Consider the following 27,429-nt stretch of genomic DNA (forward strand, 5'->3'; position numbering starts at 1 on the left):
ACTAGCTTAGGGTTTCTCTACACCAGGGTTTTATCCAGCACCAGCTTCTGCTTTCAGATCATTTGCACGATTAAGTTCAGCTCTTTTACACATGCATGCACAGGCTTTTTTGGGTTCCCCTCCTTTCTCTGCAAGGTCTGTATGTTTCATTATAGACCACTAGATGGTGGTGTGGTATAGTGGAATTGCAGAAGTACATGCCGCCGTTGCAGCACTTCATCATGGTCCTAGAAAAATGCTGGAGTTGCCCCCAATTTTTTCTATAAAACAGGATGAAGATTATAAAGCATGGGTGAGGCTCTGGAGGTTGACGAAGTTGTGTAATGGACCCGCAAACTTCTGTTAAGTGACCAATCATGAGCGTATGATAAAAACCTCGTGTAGAGATTCCCTTCATCTGGATCCAAGCCACTGTATTCTACATGAAGTCTCAGGGAATATTCCTGAAGCAATCGCCCTCTCAGCTATAATGTTTTAGGAATAACATGCTACTTACCATTTGTGGTACTTGCAGTTTAAGAGCCCATTGAAGATCTCTCCCAGGGAGCTAACATGGTGCAAGTTGTCCAGGATGATCACCAAAGGCATTTCTACAGCATTATTTTCACTATTGCATTGGTCAGCAAGATTGGAAAGGTACTGGCGGAGTTCCTGTGATGCGGATGCAAAAAAAAAAAGCCCACCTGGTGTTAGTTATTTCTTTCAGAGATCTCAGAAGCGATGACACCTGTTAGATTCAGTGCTAGAGCAGCCTGTTTCAAGAGTATAACACACATAAAGCCATTTTTTCCTCAAGAGGAATGAACAGTCTTTTGAATAGATCAAATAAACAATAATAACTCAGGCAAACTTGAGATGTCGCTTAAAAAGATGACTTCCGGTCTCCAAATAGCGAGCCTCAAAGCATTAGATTGGGCCTGATAACTGAATGAGAGGTTGTGTCAGGGGGAAGGATTGGAGGTAGGACCATGAAGAGCAGGAGTGAAGGAGGCAAGAGGAGAAGTGATGTTGGCAGGCTTGGCTGGGCAAAGCAACCAGGACACCAGCTAGGCTTCCTCACAAGCTTTCCACAGAAAACTTCCAGGTCTGAGAACTTTGTTGCATAGGTGGACTTTATTCAGACAGGCTCGGTATTACAAATTGTAACCACAGGAGATAACAGAGGACTCCCAAGATGACATTAGTTAGTAACTGAATGCTATTCCTCACTAGATAGTAATCTTCTGGCAGTTCACTGGACTCCCCTGTGACCACACCTAAAAGAAACACCACCCCACTCTTCAAGCACAGTGTTGTCTGCATCCTTCCCCGGGGTGAGGTGTAAGAGCCCATATCCCACCAAACTCTTTCGTCAAGGCGGAAAGTTACCTCATTCGTAAACAGTAAAAATACTTTGATCAAGTCAATTTCTGTGCTCACCTTACTGGACTTGTGATCTACGTTAAACGTTGCAATAGCACCATCAGCCAGCTCTCTGCCCTCTCGAAGTACCATATGCTCTGACAGACGATTGGCTAAGTAGGTCTTTCCTGTGCCACTTGGACCAGATAAGATGATTCGCCTATGTTCCATCAAGAGTGACACATAGCGTTGTAGTATAGGCTTTGGGATCAGAGACTCAAACACCAGACAGTCCAAGCTATTCTCTACGATACCTGTAAGAACAGAGACCATTGCTTTTTTAAAAAAAGTAGCTTGAAAGCGCTTTCTAAATGTTTTAAGGATATTGATAGATTTCCAAAAGATTTTATTATGTGCTTCACACAAGAAATATCAGTGATATCCACTCCTTAAAATCACATAATATCTTTTATACCTCCCCATCAGTAAGTTCTTTAAAACTGTTTTTAAGTGAAAGCTTATAAAAGTACAATTAAAGGAGGAAAATATTCCTATTACTTGCAAAGAATATAACATTCCTTCTTAATAGAAAAAGATGGTTTCTAAATGAACCCAACTTGGAGGGCGGGGGAGAGATAATGCAATATAAAGGGATAATGCACACAACATTCTCTTCTATATCAGCATACTGCAAGCAAGGTGTGTTTTAGGCTAGTGAATTATTTGGAGCAATATACAAGGAATTATTTTGTTTCTAGTTTTACTGTATGAAGTACGCCTTCCATTTCTGTTGTACAAAGTTAGACTTCCCAAGGAAAGGAAGGAGGAAAGGAACCTCTCGTGCAAGCACTGAGTCATTACTGACTCTTGGAGGGATGCCAGCTTTCGCTGACATTTTCTTGCAGGCCTTATAGCAGGGTGGTTTGCCGTTGCCTTCCCCGGCCGTTATTACCTTTCCCCCAGCTAACTGGGTACTCATTTTACCGACCTTGGGAGGATGGAAGGCTGAGTCGACCCGAGCCGGCTGCCTGAAACCAGCTTCCGCTGGGATCGAACTCAGGCCGTGGGGAGAGTTTCGGCTGCAGAAACTGCTGCTTTACCACTCTGCGCCACACGAGGCTCTAGACTTCCCAAACAGTCCCAGAATTCAAAGATATATTGGGGTTAATATGAGTTGATTGCTGAATGTGCACGTTTTCATGAAGGAGTATAGATTATGCACAAACCAACAACATCAACAGAAGACAAATTTGACCATACTGTTAACCACCATCCAGCGTTGGAAAGTGTGACATGATAAAGAGGTATTTTGTACGTATACATTTATTTCATATGTTGACTTGGGAATGGCATATTCACAAGTAGGGAATTTGTATATTGATATTGTACTACTGACCTTGTCCTGTTGTGCATAGATCATTCAGGGATTACATATGTTGACTACCCAATTTGCTACTAGAAGGAGGGCTTTCTTTGTTGTGGCACCCCGGTTGTGGAATGAGCTCCCCAGAGAGGTCTGCCTGGCGCCTACACTGTACTCCTTTTGTTGCCAGCTGAAGACCTTTTTATTCTCTCAGTATTTTAACACTTAATTTTTAACTTAAATTGAAATTTTACTGTTCTAACTCTGTATTTTAATCTTATATCAATTTTGCTGCGTGGTTTTATCCTGGTTGTGCTTTTTATACTGTATTTTGTGATTGTGCTTTTAACACAATTACAATTGTTTTATTATGGTTTTAATTTTTGTGAACTGCCCAGAGAGCTTCGGCTATTGGGTGGCATAAAAATATAATAAAATAAATAAGAAATAAATATCTCCAACTCAGGTTGTCAGATTGTGGGAAGTCACAGCCAGTCAAACATGCCCTCCTCCAAGATACTCCATTCCATTCCCCTCCACCACCAACCCATTTTGGGGTATTTGGGGTATTTTCCCCCAAATGGCCCTTAACATTCCATGGCTACAGAGCAGACTCAGTCCTCATTGAACTATGAAGGTGGGGAGATGTTGCCCCTTTAGGTGTTTACTTTTTCATTTCTGCAGATCCCGGGGTTCTCCAAGCATGCCGAAACCTCTTTCTTGTTTCTCAGGGCCCGCATTTTGTCAGCAAAGCCACCAGCATTCATCACCTGAGTTTGCTATTAGAGGGGAAAATACCTTTTCTGGCAGAAGAACTTGCACTGGAGAAAATGTATGCAATGTCAGCAGGCAGAGCTGACTGACTCAGAAAAACAAGCCAGCAATTCTTAAAAGCCAGTAGATGGATGTTTAGCTGGGAGATCACAGAGACATGGAATGTTTAGCACCCAAGCTAAAAATGATCAAGATTAAACATTTGCATGAACAGCTGTATCTCTGGAAGGTGTACATGTTTTACTAGCTTACCACAAAATGATTGAAAGAACGTTGGAGCCATATGAAAATATCTTTATCATAAGCTGACTCTTAAAGTCTAGCATTAGGTTGGTGTGGGTTTTCTTATAAACTCTACAATTCCTTAAGCAACATCGGGTTGTTACTGAGTAAGCAAATCAAGAAAAATGAAATAGCAGTTAACGCTGAGGTAGGACAAGCAAAATTATTTCCTTTTGGCTTGTTTAGCACCGGTTTCTCTCTCTCTCAGGCATTTGAGGCCACAATACTACGCAGTATCTTGGGAGTATTGGGTGGCATACAATTAACCCATCCCACCAATGTAATGGCTTCCATCAGCAGATGGCAATGGAAGCCCTACTGCACAAGTGGGGCCCTGGGTACACACCTCCCGTGACATCATAAGGTGCTGTGCCAACCACTTCCCTATCACCCCTTCCTGCAGAGAGAGGGGCACAGGCTTCTGTGCCCCTCTCTCTACATCAGCCTTTCTCAACCTGGGGCGCTCCAGATGTGTTGGACTACAACTCCCAGAATGCCCCAGCCAGCTCTGCTGGCTGGGGCATTCTGGGAGATGCAGTCCAACACATCTGGAGTGCCCCAGGTTGAGAACCACTGCTCTACATGAAGAAAGTGAACTCGGACAGAGATTGCATGGGCCATCTCCTGCAAGGGATGGCCAAGTCAGGCACCTTCTTCCTGTATCGCTTGTGTCTCAACTGAGACGCCAAGCAGTGTGGGAGGAGACACGGCTGGGGCTTGGGACTCGGTCCTGCAAGCCCCAGCTGAGCACAGGACAACTGCCTTGTTGTCTCCGAAGAGATCACATGGGGATTCCTCTCACCAGGCCAGGGGGCAGGTCCTGTGGAGGGTGCCGAACTTTTGGTAAGCTGGATCGGGCACCTCCATGGGCCAGATTAGATCCGCTGGTCAGAGTTTGCCCACTCCTACTGCAACAGTATATTATAATCCGTTTTCTTGGACTGAAGCTTTCGAAAATTTAGCATAACAGGCAAGCATTGCTGGGTTGCAAGGATGATTCCAAAGCCCTGCTGTTTTTTATTTGGCTGATCTCGCGTACAACAGAGAGCATTTCAGGGCTAAGCAAATTAAACTGGCTAACAAGAACACTGCATGAAAAGAGATTCTCTTTAACTCAATTTAGGGGAACGCTTTGTGCACACATCTCCATTATTTACACAAACCCAAACAACAGCATGGTTGCACATACTGGGCCTGTTCAGAAGACACGCTAAGCCATGGTTAGGCCACTAACCCTTTTGCAGTAAATGGTTAGTGAGCATGTTCAAACCATGGTTATGTAGCCACCATAGTTAAGAATGCTTCACACGACACGCTAGTCATGGTTCACACAACATGCTAAGCTACAATCTTTAGCTCAAAACGTTTAACCACCATGGCTCAGAGCGTTGTTTGAACAGGGTCACTGTTTTTCTTTGAACAGGGATACAACAGAGCACATGAATGTGGGTGCATTTGAAAATGATCACTGACAGCGACATGCAATTTACGGAAAAGGATTGTTTAGTAAAGAAAAAAGAAGTAAGCTCATTAAAATCTGCTTTACTCCTCTGAGGTTCCTCCAGGGCTGGCAAGACCTGTAATTACAAAAAGCTGTAACAAATGGATCATCTATAATTTACCTTTGATAGTCACTGAGATGGTGTTGTTTTCACCAACCAGATAGCCACAGGGCAGCAGCTCAGGTGTCTCTGCACTATTTGTGCGAATGATTTCCCCAATGCTGTATCCCAGGACACTGTCTGAATTCAACCCTAGCTGACTCACAGGATCTACATGAATGATGTATTCCTGGGAAGGGGGAAAAAAGAGAATACAGTAACCTAACCTTCTGGACTCTTTGCTTTAACAATGAAACTTCACAACTAAGTACACTTTTCATATTCAAAATGAATTAATCCCAACAGCAAAGGAGCTATCTCTAGAAAAGAGAAGTGGGGGGAAAGGAAAGCCAAATCCAAAGTCCATTTTAGTCAAAGCAAATGTTCACATCTGTTTGAGTGAAAGTTATACCAAACTGAGAAAGGTGTACAAAACCAAAAGTAATTGAGTTGTGCAAAAACAATTTAAAAAAAAATCACACAGCACGTCGCCACAGACAGATTACCACCTAGTTCTTAGGAAAGTGTTAATATAGGACTTTTCTTTACAGGTGAAACATTTTGTATATGCACTGTCTCTTTAAATTGGAGAAGCCCCCACATAAACCTGTAACCGTGGGACGAAACCCCTGTATTTGTTATATTTGAGAGGCAAGATATCTCTGAGTACAAGATACTGCGGGAAAACAAGAGGGGATGCCATAATATTCATCCCTTAGCTGTGAGCTTCCACAGGCATGAGGCAAGATGCTTTAGGATAAGGTGTTAGATTAGATGGAGTTCTGATCTGATCCAGCAAGGCCTTTCATATGCTCCTCTTTGCAGACTATGGCATAATGTGCAAAGCAATGATGTGCATCTCCTGTATGGTGAGATGCAAGACATCACAAACATCAGGGGAAATACATGAGTTGCCACTTTAAATGTCAGAATGGAACAGCCTCCTCCAACTTGACGCCCTTCAGAAGTTTCGGACCACAAGTCCCCAAATTTCCCATTGTCCATGCTGCTGGAACTGATGGGTATTGAAGTCCAAAACATCTAGAAGACAGCAGATTGGGAACAGAAGCATTAGTTTCCCAAATCCTCTTTTGGTATCTTTTTGAATATCTGAAGTAGCAGAGATTGAATGCCTTACCTAAGGTCAAGAAGTCTCAACCATTAAAGAAGATAAGCATCTTATATGCTGTCCAATTCAATTCCTTTTTTTAATTTTAAGTTTGTATTTGCAATGTTGCAATAAAATAGTGAAATCACAGCAGAACAAAACTTAACATACAGACCATAGCCAGTATTTATTGTCTTTTCTCTATGAGGCTGTTAATCTGCTGTATCTATTTTTGGTTTCATCACAGAACTGATATCCAAGCACTACAGGAAGAGTGTTTCCTTTCCTGTTTTTTCCACTACATAACCTCAAGGTGGCACTGTGGTATAGTGAAATAGCACAATAACATAAGTAGAAAAATGTTTTCTTTCACTTTTACAAATAATGCCACATTTCCCCTGCTCTAAAAAAAACTTGCTGAAAGTGCTGTTTAAAAACAGAAGTGAAACTGGAGGGTGACAATGTCATCTAAAGAACCTGTAAGCAACAGTGAGTAGGGAATGACAGGCACACAATAAATCCCTCATGTAGAAAAACTCAGTATGACAAAAAATATCACTATTTACCTTAAACAGCCTTCTGACAACACCATCCAGAACATCCCATTTGGTCTTTCCACTGACCCCTATACAGCCAATGAGGAACAGGCGAGGCCTAGAATCCTAAATACATACAAATGTGTTAAAAGAAGTTAGACTCATTGATGCTGCTTTTATGCTTCCTATGTATTGTTATCAATATTAATCCTACTTAGAGTTTTCCCATTGAAATGAATGGGACTTAAATCTAGTCCCATTCATTTCAACTCAAATAAGACTATATTAGATACTATCCCATGATCCAGCAACTCTAGTGCACAGATTTGGGCTGAAACTTACTGCCGTAATGTGAGCATCTACTGCCCTGATGTCTTCTGTGACTTGGAAAACATTCAGCACACTGGGAATTCACCACAGATGCAAATAGAGCATAACCTAGACTAGGGATGAGGAACATGTGGCCCTCCAGGTATTGCTGGACTGCAATTCCAATCATCCCTCACCATTATCTATGTTGGTTGTAGAAGATGAGAGCTGCAGTCCAACATCATCTGGAAGGCTACACGTTCCCCATTCCTGCTCTAAAGCCAAAGAATTCTGTATGTGCACTGACACCTCACTAAAGTTTGTATCATGTCACTAAACTCTAGCCTAGGGCAATCTATTTCAAGCTTAAAGATGTAAAGTAAATACGGAAGACCGGGCATTTTTTCCTTGTCCTAACCATTCCTTCCATATTCAACTGGGAAATTATTGTGGATAAAAAATTAGGACTTTCAGAATTTTCATGGTGGCACAATTTATTATTATTATCATCATCATCATCATCATCATCATCATCATCATCGAATCATAGAATAGCAGAGTTGGAAGGGGCCTACAAGGCCATCGAGTCCAACCCCCTGCTCAATGCAGGAATCCACCCTAAAGCATCCCTGACAGATGCTTGTCCAGCTGCCTCTTGAAGGCCTCTAGTGTGGGAGAGCCCACAACCTCCCTAGGTAACTGATTCCATTGTCGTACTGCTCTAACAGTCAGGAAGTTTTTCCTGATGTCCAGCTGGAATCTGGCTTCCTTTCACTTGAGCCCATTATTCCGTGTCCTGCACTCTGTGTCCTGCACTCAGCATCAGTATCAACATCATCATCATCATCATCATCATCATCATCATCATCATCATCTCTTTTCTCACTCATGGTGCTTTGCTTTTTCTAGACGGACTTGATGGACTTTGCCAGGTTGTTGTTGTTATTGTTATTATTTCCTCCATACTCGGCAAGTACTTGACAAAACCAAAATCAACATCATCAACAAGACAACAAAAATGCCATTGAAAACAAGCCACATAACAAATAAGTTCTATCATATTTTTAAAGGCTGTTGAGAAAAGCTTGCTCTTCCTCCTGAAAACCATGAGGACATGGGGCTGAAATTAACTTCTCTGGTATGGAAGTAACAGACTATCTCTTGGGTTGGAAGCAGAGATGATTCTTCAGACTCAGCACAAGATCACTGTGTGAGAAAAGAGAACTGAAATCTAGGTGTGCTTCTTTTTGCACAAGGCATTGCACAATCCCAATCCCACACTGTTGTTTGCTATCTTTTGAACCATGGTTCATAGAACAATGTCAGTGCTGAAATTTCTTCTGCTAGTGCACCTCTAGGTTCAACCCATTGTTACAGGTTAAAATCTATAACCTATAATTCATAAACCAGGGTTGGGCAACCCACAGCCCGCAGGTCACATGCACCCCCACCCTGCCCTGCCCTAAATGTGGTGTCAAAAAAGTGCTGCATTTTTGTTTTAAAACAAGGTGCACGGGGAGTCCACACCATGTTTTAATGCACAATTCTGTCCCCCTGGGGCTCTAACAGCCCGATTTTGCATTTAAAGTGAAAGAGTGTGTGTGTGTGTGTGTGTGTGTGTAATTGCCCAACCCTGCTACGAACCTTGAATTGTGTCTGGAAGTTAACCAGCAGCAGGGGAAGTTTGCAGAGAAAATAGGTCTTCCTCCTTGATATAATGAAATCTAAGATTTTAGTGTTAAGTTAGAAAATGTCCTTCCATGTGAAACTGCAAGCTTGCTCTCAACTCGACAAGTGAGTTTTGTTGACAGACAGGTGTTTCATTTACAGCCCTGCACCTGATCTAGGTCTTGGATCACTTCCCACTAATATTAGTTGTGTGTTTTTTTAAGTTAATTTAAAACCAGTGAACAAGAGAAAGGCCATAGGGCATTTTTCAGCTTATACAAGACAGATCTTGAAAACCTCTTTCCTCAAAGTTGAGTGTGTTTAATTCAATTTCCCTTCTATTCATTCCAAGTTTCTCAGGCAGTAGCAGGTCTGGGCTTCAGAGCCCTTAGAACACCCACGGTTGTTGGCACTGTGTCTAGACTAGAACCTTTCCAATGAAAGAAGGTGCAAGGCAGGTCCTATTGGGAACCAGGCCAAAACTGATCTTTGGGGAATGGAAGCACTTCTGAAAACATGACTGTTCCTCATGCAATCTATTTAAAACTAAGAGAGTGATTCCAGTATTACATATTTTTTAGGATGTTTTAAGGAAGTTTTTAACAATGTATACTATGTTTTTAATCAGTATTTTATGTATTTTATACTTACTGTTGTTCCCCACCTCGGTTAAAATGGAGAGGCAGGTAATAATAATAATAATAATAATAATAATAATAATAATAATAATAATAATTTCCCTCCTTCTTTGTTCCAGGAAGAAATGGCCGTGCGACTGCAGATCAGCAGAAAGAGATACTTGCAGAAGACACTGAGTGGTGTTTGTGGTAGGGATGTTAGCAGTGGAAATGAAACCAGGAGGGTGATACCTTGATTTTACCCTGCATTTCTGCAGAATGGAAGAACCTGTAGTTTTCCTCTCTCCATGAAAGGGATTGTAAGCCTATGCGGCAGAGTCTTGCTATTTACTGTTTTACTCTGTACAGCACCATGTACATTGATGGTGCTATATAAATAAATAAATAATAATAGTAATAATAATCTTCACTTGCAGACAAAGAGAATAGACTTTTAAGCAGTGACCAGAGGCACCCTTAATTCCACTTCACTCATCAATGTCCAGAGATATCTGCCAATCCTGAAATAGCAGTCTGGCTAGTAAGCAGGAGTGTACGCTGGCGAGTAGCAGTTCCAGCTCCAGGCTTTTGGGCACGATGCCCTCAATGGGCCCCTTCCTTCAGTGAATCTCCCTTCTCCCTGCCATTGTCACCAGCTGCTATTGCTCCACATGATCCCCTTTTTCATCACTGCTACCACTTGCTTGCTTGCCAGGCAAAGAACCAGTGAACAAGTAGGCACTGCTCCTCTGACTCACCACTGCCACCATCTGAGACAGAGGGAGAGGCAGGTGAACAAGGAGGTTGCAGTGGTAAGGAGGAGGAGGAGAAGGAGGAGCAGCAGCAGCAGCAATTCTAGGGGATTCTTATCAGTGGGCCGCTGCTGGAGTGTGGGCCCTTGACAGGTGCCCAATCATTCCTACCTTTGGTGCTAGCCCTTGGAGGTAGATTGGACATTTTATGGCATGGCAGCAGCTTGTCCTTCCTGAGCCAAGCACTGGAACATTGTCAGCCAGTATTTAGGTCTCATTACTCAGCCATTTCCTAGAACTAGGGCCTAGAACATTTGCTAGAACTTGTTCTTATTGAATCCTCAACCATATCCCTTCGGATGACATGTAGAAATTAACATGATTGAAAAGTAATCAATAGGGAGAAACATCTGCCTATAGAAATCTAGATGTTCTAGCCTAGCCTTTTCCCTGACTTGCTAGTTTTCTGTGAATAAGGGTGGTTTCTTTCAGGGGGGAACATTCCATCATGTGACACCTTCTTGGCAGTCTGATGCGGTACAGCCCAGACACAAGTTTATCATCCTTCAGTGGAATGTAGGACTTGGCTGGCTGAGGCAGACCTGATATATGGGCTGTCTTCTTGCAGCAAGGAAGGTATGAACACAAGGACTATTACTAGAAATGTTATCTAGTCAACTAGCACCACTTACTTTTCCAAATGAGACAACCACTTAGCAGTAAAACTACATCGCAGGGACCAAAGTAATTTAAACTCACTTCTTTCCATTTCATGTCATCCTGAAAGCTGATGACTATTTTAACATGTCTGCCACCTTCTTTCCTAGAAGAACCATCGCTGGGGTCATCCAGCAGCATGTCTGTGAACAGGAGACACAAGTTATAGACGGCCAGGAAGGAAATCATCTTGATTTATCCTCCTTGGTGATTATATGCTGGGCTATGTGTACTCTGTCTGGGCTTATAAATCAAATATTCTGCACCAAGAAAAGTGGAAATTGGCAACAGGCATAAATTATACAAATCAAGTAAATTTACATACATTTGTTTGTTTTGCATAATTTATTACTTATCTGTAAGGCACTGAGGAGTAAAATAAGTTTTGCAAAACAGTGAAGCCTTGTCCCAAGTTTCTGAAAACCCTTCTTAACCCTTACTTTGGCTTCTTAGACTTCACAAGGCATACTTTATAGCTTATCTTTGCAACCACATGGGATAGAAACGTATTTTACCCCCTTCCCCCAAAGAAAAAGGAAAAAAGAAACTTGAGATTTTCAGTGTGCTTAATCCTGTTAATATTGCCAATTTCTGTGCTTTCAAAATTTTGGAGCACATACTTCTTTGAATATATATATATATATAGTCTGTAAATGTAAAGTCATCCCTAGCAACCTGGAACAGATGTGTAAAAAATAAGGGAAGATCACAGAAATATTAATACAGTTTTCTCTCTTGGAAAAAAAGTGTAACTCTGGCAAATGGGTGCAATTAGATGAATGAGCACGATTCTGTATAGCTGAAGTCATAGCTAGAATGCTGCACTTCAAAGTGTAAAAAACATGATGATTATATTGCAATGGAAGGTTTGATCCCAGCATTTCCATTAGCTCTCTGTGTGCTCTTTTATTTATTTGCGACTTACAGGATAAAACCTGCCCACTGCCCTTCGCATGTACTCACCGAGACTAGCTGACTCTGTGAGGTTCAGGCTGTGCTGGGAGAGACCCACGGACTGCCTTGGAGAGGATGAAATGGAGGCCTGAGACTGGGCCCTGCTACAGCTGCCTTGATTTTCAGACTTCAGCCGGTCGTTTTCTGCTTTTAGTTTCTCAATCTCACTCTAGGTTAGAAAAAAGTAGGTGATCAATGTAGGAAATTGGAAGCACAGATTGTTTTGGCTATTCCTATATATCAGCAAGTGTATATATCAGTCAGTGACCTGGTTTGCACATCACAGCAGCAAATTGTGGTTTAACCCACAATTTGTGAGGCACTTCTGATTTCTGTGCATAACCTCTGATTGGTAGTGTGACCATGATGTGCAAACTCACAAGCTCTGATTGGGCTGATTGGAGATTGTTTACAGAAAATGGAAGTCTGCACGTCCAGACAAATCATGGACCCAAGATTTGCCACTGTGACATGCAAACTGGCCCATTGTATATATGTGTGTGTATCAAGGGAGATAATACAGCAGCCGTGAGCACCAATATAGCCCCAGACATCCTTGGTGCCATACTCCTCCAAATTTTTATTTAAAAATATTTTTATATTTTCTTACTGGCAGCTGGAGTTGTTTCGATGTGAAGTGGGAGCCTCTAGCTGCTGCCATCTTAATTTCCTATGGATGCTTCTGGGCAAGTGACTTTCCTTTGTGACTAGCCTTACCCACTCATGGAAGCCATTTTATAGTTGTACCCAGTTTCTCAAGTTTTCAAATGTGCCCATGGGTCCAAAAAGTTGCTCTCTATACACACACACACACACACACACACGAGAGAGAGAGAGAGAGAGAGAGAGAGAGAGAGAGAGAGAGAGAGAGAGAGAGAAATAACACACACACACACACACACAGGTCTACCTGAGAGTCTGCCCAGCTGCTTATCTACTGTCTCCTGCTATCCCTTGTACCCATCAGCAACCCATCCAGTTCCTTCCTTTTCTACCCTCACTGGTAGGACCAGGCTTCAGGTCTTCCCCTACTCCCCCAGCTTCTATGGGTAGACCTTTTCCACCCTCTCACTTCATCTTGCCACCATTACTGCCACTCTTTCCTAGGTCAGGCAGAATTATGTAGAGAAGCTAAGACAATATCCTAACAATCTTTCCCAGAACTGCAGGAATTACTGCATTTTGTGGGCTAGAAGACGCAGCGGTGCTGTCCTTTCTGAATGCTATGGTGGATGTGGAGGGTACTGTGTTGCTATTTCCTTGGGGACAAATAATACCCCAGGCAAGTCACTCAATGACAAATCACACACCTTTTGTTTAATAAGCTTCAGATTGTTGGCATACAAAGCAACGCATCATGTGGAGTTAGACCAGTGTTCCATTTATCCCTCCACTGTCAACCCTGACCAAAGTCTCAAACAGAAATTGTCTCCAGCACGGTAGCATGTTGAAGATGAAATCTGGGACTCTGGATGCACAAAGGAAGACTTGCAGCTTTATTTTCCATAGCAGGCTCCTGTGTTTTTAACAGCTAAACAGGAAGAAGCTTAACAGGTGTAGCTTTCCCAGCATGCAGTGGAAATTTCACCTGTTGAATTTAAACCTGTCATACAAGCAAAGGCACAGGACCTCTGTCAGAGAAAAGGCAGCAATCTTAATTGCAAAGGGCATGCTATCAGCGCCGACCTCATGGCTGGCCCCAGCAGATTATTTTATTAATTCTCTATTGCAATTTTATCCAGATCTAACAGCATAATATGTAGGAGAGATGCACCAAAATCCTGCCATTTATGAAAGCAATATTGTCCTCAGATAAATTCTAGCTTTAAATGGGCTTTCAAATGATGGGTGTGATTTTATTCTGCTGTATGTATGGTTTTTGATTTTCTTGGTTTTAATATATTTTTGGATGTCCCTTTGAATACCCATGCTGTCTAAAAAGTGAGTGGTAACTTGTACAAATAACATAAATGAATGATAATAAAAACAATACTGAGGGTTGACGAACGAGAACCATATAAAACAGGTGTAAGTATAATACCTAGTTATTATTATTATTATTATTATTATTTATTTATTTATTTATTTATTTATATAGCACCATCAATGTACATGGTGCTGTACAGAGTAAAACAGTAAATAGTAAGACTCTGCCGCATAGGCTTACAATCTAATAAAATCATAGTAAAACAATAAGGAGGGGAAGAGAATGCAGACAGGCACAGGGTAGGGTAAGCAGGCACAGGGTAGGGTAAAACTAACAACTAGTTCCTCAAGATACCAAACACTGAAGAGTAACCCCCTCATTGGTGACAATTAATGGCTTTTATTATTATTACTGCATTTATATCCCGCCTTTTTTCCTGCAAGGAACCCAAGGCGGTGTACATAATCCTCCTCCTCTCCACTTTATCTTCACAACAACAACCCTGTGAGGTAGGTTGGGCTGAGAGTCTGTGACTGGCCCAAAGTCACCCAGTGAGTTTCCATGGCCAAGTGGGGACTAGAACCCGGATCTCCCAACTCCTAGTCTGACACTGCAGCCACTACATCACACTGGCCCTTTAATGACTGTGACTGAAGGGTCTTGCCTTGGGATTTCCCTTGGAATGAAAAATATGGTGGCATGTATAATTCTTTGAAAGAAAAGCTCTAGTTTTAGGTTTTGTGGATTGATCTGTGTGGGTGGGATGGGGTGGGGGTTGTTACAATTCTTTCCCACCTGCATCCTGTTCATAGCTTCCCGAAGCTGGTCAAGTTGGTGCGCAGAGCTTAGGGCCTCCAAACGGATATCTGTCAGCTTCATCTCTTTGTCTCTCAGCTCATTTCGCAGCTGCATAACTGTGTCAGCTTCACTATCGATGCATTCTGAAATCCTGTGAGAAGATTTTTAAGAATAAACACTTAGCCATTCATTAAAGACATTGGGAAGCACGAATCCTCAATGTAAGCACAAATTAAAGCTTTAATGCCCTAGTTTCAACAGGTTCATTTTGACCTGGCACCAACAAGATCAATAGGATACAATCATTAGAAACTGTCTCAACAATTTGAAACTGTCTCCTGTCCAAGAAAAAACACTATTGACAGTTAATGGAAACAGAAAACAAAACTGCCATTTTGATTGACTTACACTTAGCTTTAATAGCCCACCTGCTTTTAGATGTTGTAGTCATTCTCTGGGAAACCTATTCAGTTTGAAAATCTCAAGTAAATTAAAGAGGTATAATAGCAGATTTAGTACTGGGCAGGAGTAGTGCACAGCCTGGCCTCTGCGAACGATTCTGGAAGGCTTTGGAACCCTATACCTTTAAGGCAAGAAACATTCCTGCATGCTCTACACTACTGAGTTTTTTTTATAAAAGAGAGAGCTTTATTCTCCCCTCTCCTTCTTTCTCCCCTCACAGAATTGGGTTCAATTACTTTCCTAGAAGCAGCACAATTTTCTGGCAATTTTTCATATTGTGTGCAAGTTGTGGCTACATCCTTTTTCAGTTTGTCTTCTTTCAACAGTATCAGAAATTAATTCTATGGTACGACACTCAAGAAACAACAAAGTGAGGCGAGAGCTCTGAAGAAAAATGATTGTTTAACATCTATGCCAGCAAAACTAACCTCAAGAAATATGACCTTAGGAAGAAAAGGCACAAATGAGGTTTTGAGTATTTCCTACAACATATCTGCAGAAAATAGGGTCGGTCTTAGGTGATTTTCAGGCTGGAAATATTATGTGGACTCAATCTGGGAACTAGCCCTTGCCTTTATGTATTCATTGCACTCTTCTGTTTTCTAATAAAGGTCACCACTAGAAAAGCAAATACATCACCGTGGAAGCCCCAGGCACCCTAGTGCTCTGCGTTTTCCTTACTTAATTCTCCATCATCTGTTAACTCCTCAGGTATTTGTCTGGACTTGTCATATTCACAGCATAGTTGCACTGATGACAGGCACCATCATAAAAAAACATGACAGATTTCATGGCTTTAAGCCTTGCCTAACATTCACAGGATAGTTTCAAAGTGTTGAAAGTGAGATCAAGTGGTTGAAAATATGTGAGCTTTTCAAAAATGAAAGGAGTTGATTGTTTGATACCTAAAATTATAGTGCCTTTATTCTCAGGAATGCAAATTTCAGTGATTCAGGTATTTACTTAAGGTCAGATATTCCCTGCTTTCTCCTTTCTGTTTTACACAGCATCTTGACATCATGGATCATTCACTGCACTAAATAGTAAAGTAGAGCCTTTCCACTCATTTCCGGGGTTATCTTTAGAAGTGCTAAAGCCCCTTTACGCAAGTTGTGAGTCCCATGAGTACAACAGAATCAACAGAGGAGTGGCCCCGTTGGATATTGTCTAAAGAGTCCCAAACAAAATGGGGCCTCATTTTGGTATAATGCCACCATTTTCACAGTTGTTTAGTTTTTAAAAACACACACATGCAAACTCAACTCACAGAGAATTGGAATGTGAAGTTCTCAGTAATGGTGTAGACACAACTGAGCCATTGTGATGCAGTTTTGGTGATGATGGCAGGGAACAATCTGTCATCTCTTCGATATCTGAATGAGAAGATGCTGATTTGGGGGACTTCTTTTTACCAAAAGCTTGTTTGAAGGAACTGCGTAACTGAAAGAAGACCGAAACAAAAGAGATTATGGATAAAACAAATCATGGTTTATGACAAGTACAGAAAAACATATAGAGGAGAGAAGAGTTAACATGCAACACTTTTTTAAAATGGTCACATAAGTTCCTTTTCTGATGGTACACATTAACAGCAAGAGTACAGTTTTTGTTGTTGTTGTTGTTGTTTGAGTCTTTACAGCCTATTTGGAAAGGACAGAGTCTAAGCACCTGCAAAAAGTGACCCGTTGACCTGTTTTGAAGCACATTGCAAATTCTTTTCAGCTCAAGGAATGTTTTATTACAGGGTTACAACAAGTTGCAGTTATGAAGTGACATGACTCAGACAAGGTTACTGATGCGGGCAGAGTTAATCATGTAAATGGATGAGTTAGCTTTGCATTTTAGAATTTAAAATACATCTTCCTTACCTCATTGACCTGCCAGAGGAAGAGCAAGCAAAAAGGGAAGGGGGAAGGAAAAAAAAGACAAGTTTTAACAGATAAAGCCAGTGACGGGGAAAGCGCTGGATTTCTCAGACAAACATGCCCCACCCCGAAAAGAGCACACAGAACAAATAATTTTACTGGGGGATATTTAATTACTTTAAAAAAAGAACGTCATCTGATGACCAAAAATAGGTTTGGTCATCAACCTAAATTTACACTAAAATTGCTTTTTATCAGCCCAGCATAGGATGTCACACAACCCCTCAAGATTACTGTACAGAAAAGTCCTATTCCATCTTTTCCACATCTGCTCACTGAATGTTTGTAAGGACTTGTACATGTGACCAGGGTTTGTGATAGAAAGTACATGACTTATGTTGTAAACATGATTTCCCCCCCACACCTTTGGCCTAAGGACCTCCAGGGGATGCACTCCTGATCCCTTTCCATGTCTCTACTGAATACATGGAGGAGGCAAGAATGGGGATTTAGGGTCTGGAAGTTACTGGCCTGCCATTGTGTACAGCAAAATTAGGCTCACACACATCTCCCTGATTCTCCTCGCTACTATAGAGGGTTATTCCTATCCTAGGAGAACTTGCATTTTTTTGTACTTGGGATCTGCCCAAGCGTATGACAATGAAATCACTAGAGAAAGAAGTTTCATTGTTCAGTCTTAGGCAACATCTCATGTTCAGATAACTCGGTGAAGAGCCAGGGAGGAAAAGCAAAGGCCAAGATGGCGGAAGATGTTCATGCTGGAAGCTCACTTGCAGGCTAATTGTTGTGGGGGACAACCATTTCATTCAGGTCTTAGGGTCCAATCCTATGCATGAGAGCCAGTGGTTGTAGTGGCAAAGGTGTTGGACTGGGAGTTGGGAGATCCAGGGTCTAGTCCCCACTCGGCCATTGAAACCCAATGGGTGGCGTTGGGCCAGTCACAGACTCTCAGCCCAACCCATCTCACAGGGTTGTTGTTGTTGTGAGAATAAAATGGAGAGGAGGAGGAGGAGGATGTACACCACCTTGGGTTCATTGGAGGGAAAAAAGGTGGGATATAAATGCAATAATAAATAAATAAAATAAATAATGTTTAGACAGAAAAAGTCCTATAATTCCCAGCATTATAATTCCCAGAATTATAGGACTTTTTTCTGTCTAAACATCCATAGGATTACATTCTTAGTGACTTGAACAGGGTTTGCGTATCTTATTCTTATCTAGCCCTTCTTTAAGGTTCTAAAATTCATCTGGGATAGGGTGGCATTCATTTCTTTGGGGACAACACACAGAATCCTAGAACTCAAAGGGACTACAGGATCTAAGGGCTTCAGTTCAAACTACAAAAAAGCAACATCACCAGGGAAGGAGAGGTTTCACAAAAATTGGGTTTGATATTGGATACCTTTCCTCCAGCACATGGGACCTTGCATACAATAAATGGTGAGCAATGAAGAAATGGGAAGTGAAAAACAATTATTTTGAAGCCTTCTGGGCAGCATTTTTATCACAAATTAATCTTAAGGATTCATATTTTTGTTTTGTTTTTTTCATTTTTACAATGATGACTAAAACAAAGCCCTAAGGAATAATGAACATAATTAATACTTGCTCAACAGCTAAAACAGATTATTCAAGAAGCTGAGGCAGATGTTAGCTTTCTCTTATGTAAACAGACTATACAACGAATTTATCTCAACCATGATTACCAACTATAATCTGTGGACTAGATTTCAACTGATTTTAATTTAAAGTAAAATCCACCCATATTCCATCTTTGTGTGTGAATTTTTAACTTATATTGTATTAACACTTAAATTTCCAAACTGAGGAAACAAAAGACATATTCAAGGCAAATAACACTTTAAGGCTATGACAGGACTCCCCCCCCCAACTCACTACTAAAATGCAGTTATAGGGCAATGCAAATTTAGAGCAGCAGTATGTGGTGTGTGTGTGTGAGTGAGTGTGTGTGTGTGTGTATTTAATCCTTCCTCCACATGATGCTTGTCAGTCAAGATTGTTCTACCCAGACAAGTCCTGGATGCCCCACAGTATAAAAAATACACCCATTTTGATGTGAGAGTCCACACTTTAATGGACAGAATATGGGAAAGGGTTAACTGCCCCAGTCTCCCCATAACTTGAGAAATTGGCAACCCTCGTTGATACATTTCAGTGGGCAAAATAAACTGGTGATTCAATTAAAGAACTCTTGTAGAACATATAGTTCGGTTTCTGCCATTTCCGCTTAAAACTATATTAAGTTTTCAAAATGGGCACAGGATAATAATTATTAATTTGATGTCTGTAATATCCATCTTAGCTCAAGGCAATAATTTACATAATCTACTGGACTCATGTATTAGGTTGTCCGGAATGTTCACAGAAACACATTTTGATTCATTCTATGTGCTCTGTCGAAATGTACATACCCAGTTCTTTCTCTTCTTTTTCTTAGAGTCACATTCTATGTTGCTTCCCACACTGGAATGACTCGTAGCACTGTTAATGCTAGAGACACTATCTGAAGAGTGCTGCCTTCGGATCCGCAAATCGCTGGTTTGGGAAGTCCCACTTCCTAAATAGCAATTTAGATCATATTAAATGTATTCAAAGATTGCACCTGTCCTTCCCTCTGCACCTCTATACGCACATTCCCTTTTGCTGCCCCTTGCCACCACCTGCAATCTCTATCACCTATCCCAGCTTCTTTATAGCCAGCACAGACAGCTAGTGTAGCCCTATAACGTGATTTTTCCACCGCCATTGCCTGTGTCACACCTAACCTTTCTCCACTGCTGACACACCACCCTAGCAGCTAGGACAGCATCATTGTGGTGGTAATAGAGCAGAAAGTGAATCCTGACTGCTGGGATAGCAGAGCAGCAGGGGTAAAGAAAGATGAATGAGGTAGAGTGATTCTTACTGCTTGGTAAAATGACCATGGTGGTGGAAGAAGAACTGGTGGCGAGATATGGTGGCAGATTGCTGCAGCAAGTAAGAAGGCCCCTGGCTATACAGAGGCGCTTTGGCACCAGGGGAAGCCTTGCACCCGCATTTGCCTTCCTTCCCGGTATCTGCACGAGTGCGAATTTTCCATCCCGGCACCTCTGATTTTTTTTTAGGGGAGAGGAAACAAATGGGGCCGTTCGTCCCTGGGGGGAGGGAGGAAAGGAACAGGGCTGCCCCCCCTCTTTTTAATTAAAGGGCACAATATGCAGAGCATCACATATTCAGATTGGAGGTTGTCCGGTCCTTCGCTTGAAAAGTTATATGTAATAAAAAGAATTGGGGGGAGGAAAGGAATGGGGCAGTTTCTGCCCGGGGGGAGAGGAAAGGAACGAAGCTGTCCCCCCCTTTTTTTCTAGACCACAATATGTGGAGGTCCACATATTCAGAATGGAGGTTGCCTGGTCCTCCAAAAATTTGTTAATGCAGAGCTCTGTATATTTAAATCATAAAATAAAAAGGAGGGGAGGAATGGCACTGTTGCTCTCCTCTCCTCCCCACCAATTTTAATCTTTATTTTGAAGTGGATTTTTCAGGGTTTGCCCCTGGATGGTTTCGTATTTGTGGCTGCGTCATCTGTCTGAAAATGGAAAGATGCGCATTTACGGCGGTGTAAACAGCCGTATGGACAAGCCACAGGAAAGAGCAGCCAGGTAAGCAAGGCAAGTGAAGGGCCAATGCAAAGTTAGTGAGAAAGCTGAGCAGGAACCATGACTAATTATCCCTTTTTTCCCAAGAAGTTACAGTTTTTAAGTGCTTGTCTGTTTTAATGCATATGATATATCTGGAGCATATTTCACCCTGGGGTGTAAACACTATTAGTAATGATGGGTCTATTTGTCCGCAAAAGAAAAATCAAAGACACTTTGATAATTATATCTATCTATCTCTCTGGCAAGAAACTTTGCATCAGCTATTACCAAGGGGTTGAATGCCCTCTGAGTGCTACGCTGTTATTGAAAGTGAGAGCTGCATCTTTTTCTTTACCTTTGCAGGCAAGCTCAGGTGTGTTAATTACTCCATTAATGGCAGCCTGAGCAGCAGCATTTTGTTTCTTCAGAAGCTCAATGGTTTTTCTTAACTCGTTCAGTTCTGAATCCTGCAGCACAAAAATACAAAAACAAACAAAACCCAACCCAAATGTTATCTCTGAATTCTCCAAAGATGGCCCAAGCAACTTGTACAGCACTGAAGGTTGGGATCACTACAACCAATTAGTGAGATAAATGTTCAATGGGTACCTTTATGGTGAGTTTGAGTGACAGCAGAGGCCAGCTGTCTGGAGTTAGAAAAGCTTCTTCCCTCTGAGATTCTAGGATTTGTTTTTATTTTTGTCTAACTGATCAACAATGACTACAGCTAGATAAGGGGCATGGAGTGGGCTGGGCACATCATAAGAGTACATTTGAAAAGGCTCAGTAGCTTGGTTGGGCTCTTACTCCAATGGCCTAACTCAGGGAAGGCGAACATGTGGCCCTCCAAATGTTGTTGGACTGCAACTCCCATCATCTATCACCATTGGTTATGCCTCCTATGGCTGCAGGGGGTTGCAGTCCAGCAACATCTGGAGGGCCACACATTCTCCATCCTTGGGCTAAGTGATCATTGTATTTCACATCAGGAAGTAACATTCCTCAAGTCAGATTGGCTGGAGACCAGTGTGCCATATGTGTGTTTCTGTGTTTCGACTACCCCACATCATGAGGAATGACTCACTTCTTTGATCAAATGGGATAATTTCACTAACTCTTACAGGCACAACATGCCTTGCTCACTACTGATCTCTAACTGTAGCAGACTGATTTGGATGATGTGGACTAATCTATGAGAGGCATTTAGACTTAGTGCAATTGTAGACTCCTATGTTTCCAGTTGGACATTGTAGAACCCTTACAGGCCCGCTTCTTGCTCATAAGCTGTACCGCCCAGAAGGACTCTGGTTGGGGCTAAGGCATCACGAATGCCTGGAACTGCAGAGATGGACACTCAGACCTAAAACAGAAATCTTAGGGATGTGCCTTCAGAGAATTCTGTCTTAGTACAAATTAACCAAGCTGCCCTACAAATGGTTATGGTTCTAAATCTTTACCCTGTTTGAAATAAATGGAAATGTTATAATTGCTCGAATATGCAAGGAATTCAAGTCTACATATTTGTATTGCTTCTTACTTTAAGCAATACGAAGTATTGTGGGAAATAATACTGTCGATTTAAGTTCAAAATTGAGTACAAGATATAATTTATTGAAAATGTATTATTTGTCATTAAGGGTGTGCATATTAGGGATGAGCAAACAAACAATATTCGAGATCCCTTGGATTCTCCGAACATCATCTTGCTGCTTGCCATCATGGCTCGCTCTACTTGAATGGGATATTTGCACAAACTGAGCACCGATCGAATGGGAGATTCGTCCTCCATAGACTAAAGCAGGACTCTTTCAGTCTACTGAGAAAATTTGCGAAAATCGAACTCGGAATGGGGAAGGAGACGAACGCAAGAATGCGTTCAACAATTTGCAAATATTTTCGGTGGGCACATGCTTGTGCCCACATTAAGAGCTTCGAATGGGGCATGCTCATATGTTGTGCAAGCAAAAACAAAATTCTGATACATCCCTAGTGCTTATGTTGTGTGAGCACGTGAAAGAAAACAGGATTAATGGTAACAAATACTAAGTGAGTGTAATATATTATTATTAGCCCAGAAATGGCCCGAAGTTCTGCTGCTGAAAGTAAGCAGGTCTGGTCCTGTAAACATTCTGAATGAGAGACCACCTGGGAACCATAGATAAGCTGCTGGGGGCTCTTTGGAGGAAGACTGGGTTGCAAATGAAATAAACAAACACATAAATAATGCTTTGAGCCATTACCCGATCTATCTTTGCAATCTCTCTAATGTACACAAGCACTGACATGCTAATTTTGTTGAAAGGAAGAGAGAGCTAGGATGAATATGCTTAAAGCATGGACACCAAAATATTAGGGAACGGGAACTAGAAACACCTGTTGACATAAATGTGCTGATACATGGTCTAACGCCTCTTTTTCTCTTTCCCATGGGAGACAAAATTCATACCCAATGCCTACTGGTACAACAGCAACAAAATATATTGATCTGTACTTGGAGACGTTTTACTTCATGCTGCAACCTGATACCAAAGACATAGTTTACTGTCAACTTAAGAACGTAAGAAGTGCCGTGCTGTACCAGACCAAGGGTCCATCTAGGCCAGCACTCTGTTCACCTAGTGGCCAACCAGCTGTCGACCAGGAACTCACAAGCAGGACATGGGCAACAACACCTTCCCACCCATGTTCCCCAGGAACTCATATATATAAGCTTGCTGCCTCTGATACTGGAGGTAGCATATAACCATCAGGACTAGTAGCCATTGAAAGCCTTAATTTCAAGAGTTCGTTTTTAGGTTCTACATTGATGAATAATGTACAAGTGAACTTGCCTTCTGTTCTGCAGTCATGGTAAGGCTTTGCAATCTAATGGTCATGTTTCCCAGGCTCTGTTCAAACGCTGCCACAAGGTGAGCCTGTAAGTTAAAGTGAACCATACATTTAGAGCTGTGCATCTGAGGATGGCTTATCTGCTGAAGACTTTAGAAGATACAGTACCAGATACTGAACGTAATCCATAAACAGCTACACTGTGCTAAAGCTTTCCTCTGCAATCAGGCAGTTGAGCCCTGGGGAGACCAAGCATTCCTGAGGTCACAAAACCATAAAACTAAATGGCCATATAAGCACCAGTGCACCTGGTTGCAGCTTGCAGCTGCTGGCTTGGAGTTGTGGCAACTCCTTCAATCAGCTCTAACACTGTGCCATGTTGTTGCATAGCTACTGGCCTGTGCATTCCGCTGATCTCAGGTATGTTTATTCACGGTAAGTATGCTTAGGGCAGCTTTAGAACCATTTCCCCCAAGCTAAGGAAAATGCATCACAGATCTTTTCCCCATGTCTGCCTAGTACAGTAAAGCCCTCATGCAGTCATCCCAGCATTGTTCACCATCAGCACATAGCTGCCTTACCCTTAGCAACCATTCTCACATTCACAATGAAAATAACCATGAAGGGTACGATAACACTGGGATATGTGGCTCTTACTCCCTCTAACCCCTGTAAAAACAAACCAGGCTGAGCCTGTGAGAGAAATGGCAGAAAATAAAACAAGCTTAGCACCGACTATATGTGGAATAAAGCTAAAATGTTTATATAAAAAATACTGGAGCACATTTGAAAAGATGTGCCAACTATTTCAAATACCAGCAAATACTTTCAGTTCAAATACTGGGAGGAAGGGGGAGGGGGAGAGGAAGAGAAGTATTTAAAGGGAAAAAACAGCCAATTCCATAGTGCCAATTAAGGTAATTTCTCTCAGCTATATTTAGATAGCTGGTGTGAAACCAGTCCACAGGGACAGAAGTGGTTGTTATTTAACAATTGTTCAACATGATAGATAGATAAACAGACAGACAGTTGTAGGAAGCCTTCTCAGTAAAATCCTCACTCCTACTTGCAGTCTTAGTAGAGCAGCCAATAATTGGAGGGAAGAGGGGTGAGGTGGGGTGCATAGCATGAGAAATAAATTATCTTAAAAGGCAGCAGGTACAAGTTAAGGCTTTCTCATTCAGCCATATTAACCAAACTGTGAGGAAAACCTGATAAAATCAGCTGATCAATATGTCAAATAGATACAAGCAGAGCTTGCAACACAATGTTGCAGAGTATCTTCTCCCAAGAGGAGTCTGGACCAGGAGGCCTGTAGTGGTTTTCAGGCCTCTCCAGGAAGGGTGTAGGGAAGGGATGGCATGCTGTTCTCCCTCTTGTTTTGCCTTCTGCGCTAGCGCAGCCTTCTCAAACCTGCTGTCCCCCAGATGTGTTGGATTCCCCCACACTGATGGCCAACACATCTGAAGGGCCACAGGTTGGGGAAGGCTGTGCTAGCAGGTTGCCAGCCCCCAACCCAAGCAAACTAGCAGGGGTGTTAGATGTTACTTACTATAAATTGTCAGGGGACTGAGCAGGCCAATTCCCTCACCCTGTATCTTCCATGTTCCTTTGAATGGGATGTTTTGTTTCCAACTGAAATCTTAACCTTCTCAGTCTTAACATTCTCTTAATCATAGACTTAATTGAGATAGAATGCTTGCAGATGAGGCTTTTATTACGCCATTGCCCACCCACTCCATTCATGGAAATTTACAAGAAGTCCAAACAACGTCCTCTTCTCCTTGAATTATGTTTAAGAGTCAATAAAAGTATTTCTATTTTTTTTTCCATTTCCAAACGATATCTAAAATTCTTCTTATAATCCAGATGGCTCCTTGCCACCAGTGATGAGTTCCTGTCTATGTACACTGTACTCACATTGGCAGTCAACTGCGTTGTCAGAGCTGAGACTTTCTCCTGGGATGCATCCAACTCCCTCCTTAGCTTGCGTATCTGAAATATTTCAAAATATTGTTGTTGAACGAAATGATAATCAAGATTAAGTTATATAAAAATGAGAAAGCACCATTGCATATAAAGAGCTGCTTTAGAGGAAGAATAGGAATATATGTAAACCCAAAACAACCTCTGGACAAAATTAGATGGGCCACACTTGAAACAGGCAAAATTCAGAGACCCACCACTATTGGTAGTAAATGCGTCTAGTACAAATTATGCCTTCGCACTTGTGGCACATATTTTATGGAATCCCCTTCTGATAGTAGCTCACTAGATTCATGCTGCTCTACTTCATTTGAGGAGTTCAGTCAAGACATTTTAAAAATCACCTAAATTGTTTGAATTTTATAGTGCTGGTTCTATGTTGTCTCTCAATATTTTTGCTCGGTTGTTCTATTTGTTGTTTATTATTGGCGATTTAACCATTGTTGTTATCTAATATTATGGTTGGCTGCTTTGGGGACTACCAAAAAGCATCATATCAGAATGGTTAAATAAACTGCAGAGCTTTAAATTTTGAAATGTGCAAGCCATCGTTACCCATTTTTTAAACCTGCAAATATGAATCAGAGGCGAAAGTTTTGGTTTCCTAAATATTGAGTGCATGTTCCACAAATGTTGGGAAATTGTACTCAATTTACAAGGGATAGGGACAAGTAAGCAGATTAGATATTATGGTGCAATGGCATCTAGAATGAATTGTACCATACACCAGATTAGGTTGCAAGCAGTTGTCTCTGTGCATCTATTCAATTCATACAACAACAACAACAACAACAACAACAACGAATTATCAGCAACCAAGTCCCAGTAGTTTCCACAAGACTTTTGTTTTTTAAGGAATGCAAAGAAACATGCAAATCATTTTATGCATCCAGAAATGGCTAGACCCACATTGTGGGAATCAGAAGGCAGTATATCCAATGTTGGTAGTCCGCTAGAACCGATCACACTGTGCTAGTGAGAATGACCGGTAGTGCAACGGGAAGCTAGTGCTTCTTAGCACATTGATGGAAACAAATACCAACTAGCGCTGCTGGAATGTAACGAGTCAGCGGAGCACCCTTCCATGGGCAATGCTGACTTGTCCCATTCCAGAGGTGCTAGTGTGGGCTAGTTTCTGGTTTGAATTTTATCAAGCACTAGCTACCCATTGCACTAGCAGTCATTCCTGCTAGCACAAGGCTATCATTAGCTACTGTATCAGATGGTTTGGTATTATGTACCAAAATTTGGCAAGCCAATTTGGCAACGACATATGCTTAACGGAGAGGAGAATATCACAAGGAACACACGCCCGTGGAGTCTCTCCGTTCAGCAAATAGTACTGAGTATAGTCATGGAGTATAGCCCTTAGCTGAAGCAGGGCCTCTTGGAGGTAGGGATTCTTGTGGGATTCTGTTGACCATGACTAAAATACTAGTTTGTGCTTGAAGAGTTTATTATTTTTTTAATCTTTCCATCTGTTCTTGTCAATGAACCTAAAGTTTAGACTTGAACAGGAGAGTTAAATTACTAAGTGTGATCTCCGAGTGTCTAATAGCAAATTTGGATACCAGCCTGGTTAGGCAATTCAGTGCCTTTAACTCCAATGTTTTCCAAAAAAAAAAAATCTATTTCAAAATTTAAGAGTCTCCAACTGGTGATAGAAAGGAATGGTAATGGGACAAGTCTGAACACATCTAAGGCCAGCAATGAATTGCAGGAGTCAGTAGATGCAACGGTTTTTTCTTGAGTCCAGGAATTTACTGTAAGTAAAGACCAATGAGATATGGCAGTACAGCAGGATCAATACTAATGTATCCAAAGATGTAATAATATTTGGGGCATGATCCATTCACCTGTACACACCATTGGGGG

At 41.6% G+C, this 27,429-nt stretch overlaps 1 protein-coding gene across 2 annotated transcripts in view; it reads right to left on the minus strand.

Moving 5' to 3' along the window:
• The window catches only part of NAV2 (neuron navigator 2), a 323,173-nt gene that overhangs the window by 10,195 nt on the left and 285,549 nt on the right, over window positions 1-27,429 (minus strand). For both annotated transcript variants that reach the window (XM_063117361.1, XM_063117362.1), the window contains 12 exons: window positions 25,489-25,563; window positions 23,571-23,654; window positions 21,095-21,206; window positions 19,531-19,676; window positions 16,477-16,649; window positions 14,745-14,898; window positions 12,032-12,191; window positions 11,111-11,211; window positions 7,036-7,131; window positions 5,383-5,551; window positions 1,420-1,655; window positions 497-651 (listed from right to left, as the gene is read on the minus strand). In XM_063117361.1, coding sequence (XP_062973431.1) covers window positions 497-651; window positions 1,420-1,655; window positions 5,383-5,551; window positions 7,036-7,131; window positions 11,111-11,211; window positions 12,032-12,191; window positions 14,745-14,898; window positions 16,477-16,649; window positions 19,531-19,676; window positions 21,095-21,206; window positions 23,571-23,654; window positions 25,489-25,563 — 1,661 coding nt within the window. The remainder of the gene's footprint in view (window positions 1-496; window positions 652-1,419; window positions 1,656-5,382; window positions 5,552-7,035; window positions 7,132-11,110; window positions 11,212-12,031; window positions 12,192-14,744; window positions 14,899-16,476; window positions 16,650-19,530; window positions 19,677-21,094; window positions 21,207-23,570; window positions 23,655-25,488; window positions 25,564-27,429) is intronic.

The sequence above is a fragment of the Elgaria multicarinata genome, chromosome 2, assembly GCF_023053635.1.
Source record: "Elgaria multicarinata webbii isolate HBS135686 ecotype San Diego chromosome 2, rElgMul1.1.pri, whole genome shotgun sequence".
Classification (NCBI taxonomy): domain Eukaryota; kingdom Metazoa; phylum Chordata; class Lepidosauria; order Squamata; family Anguidae; genus Elgaria; species Elgaria multicarinata.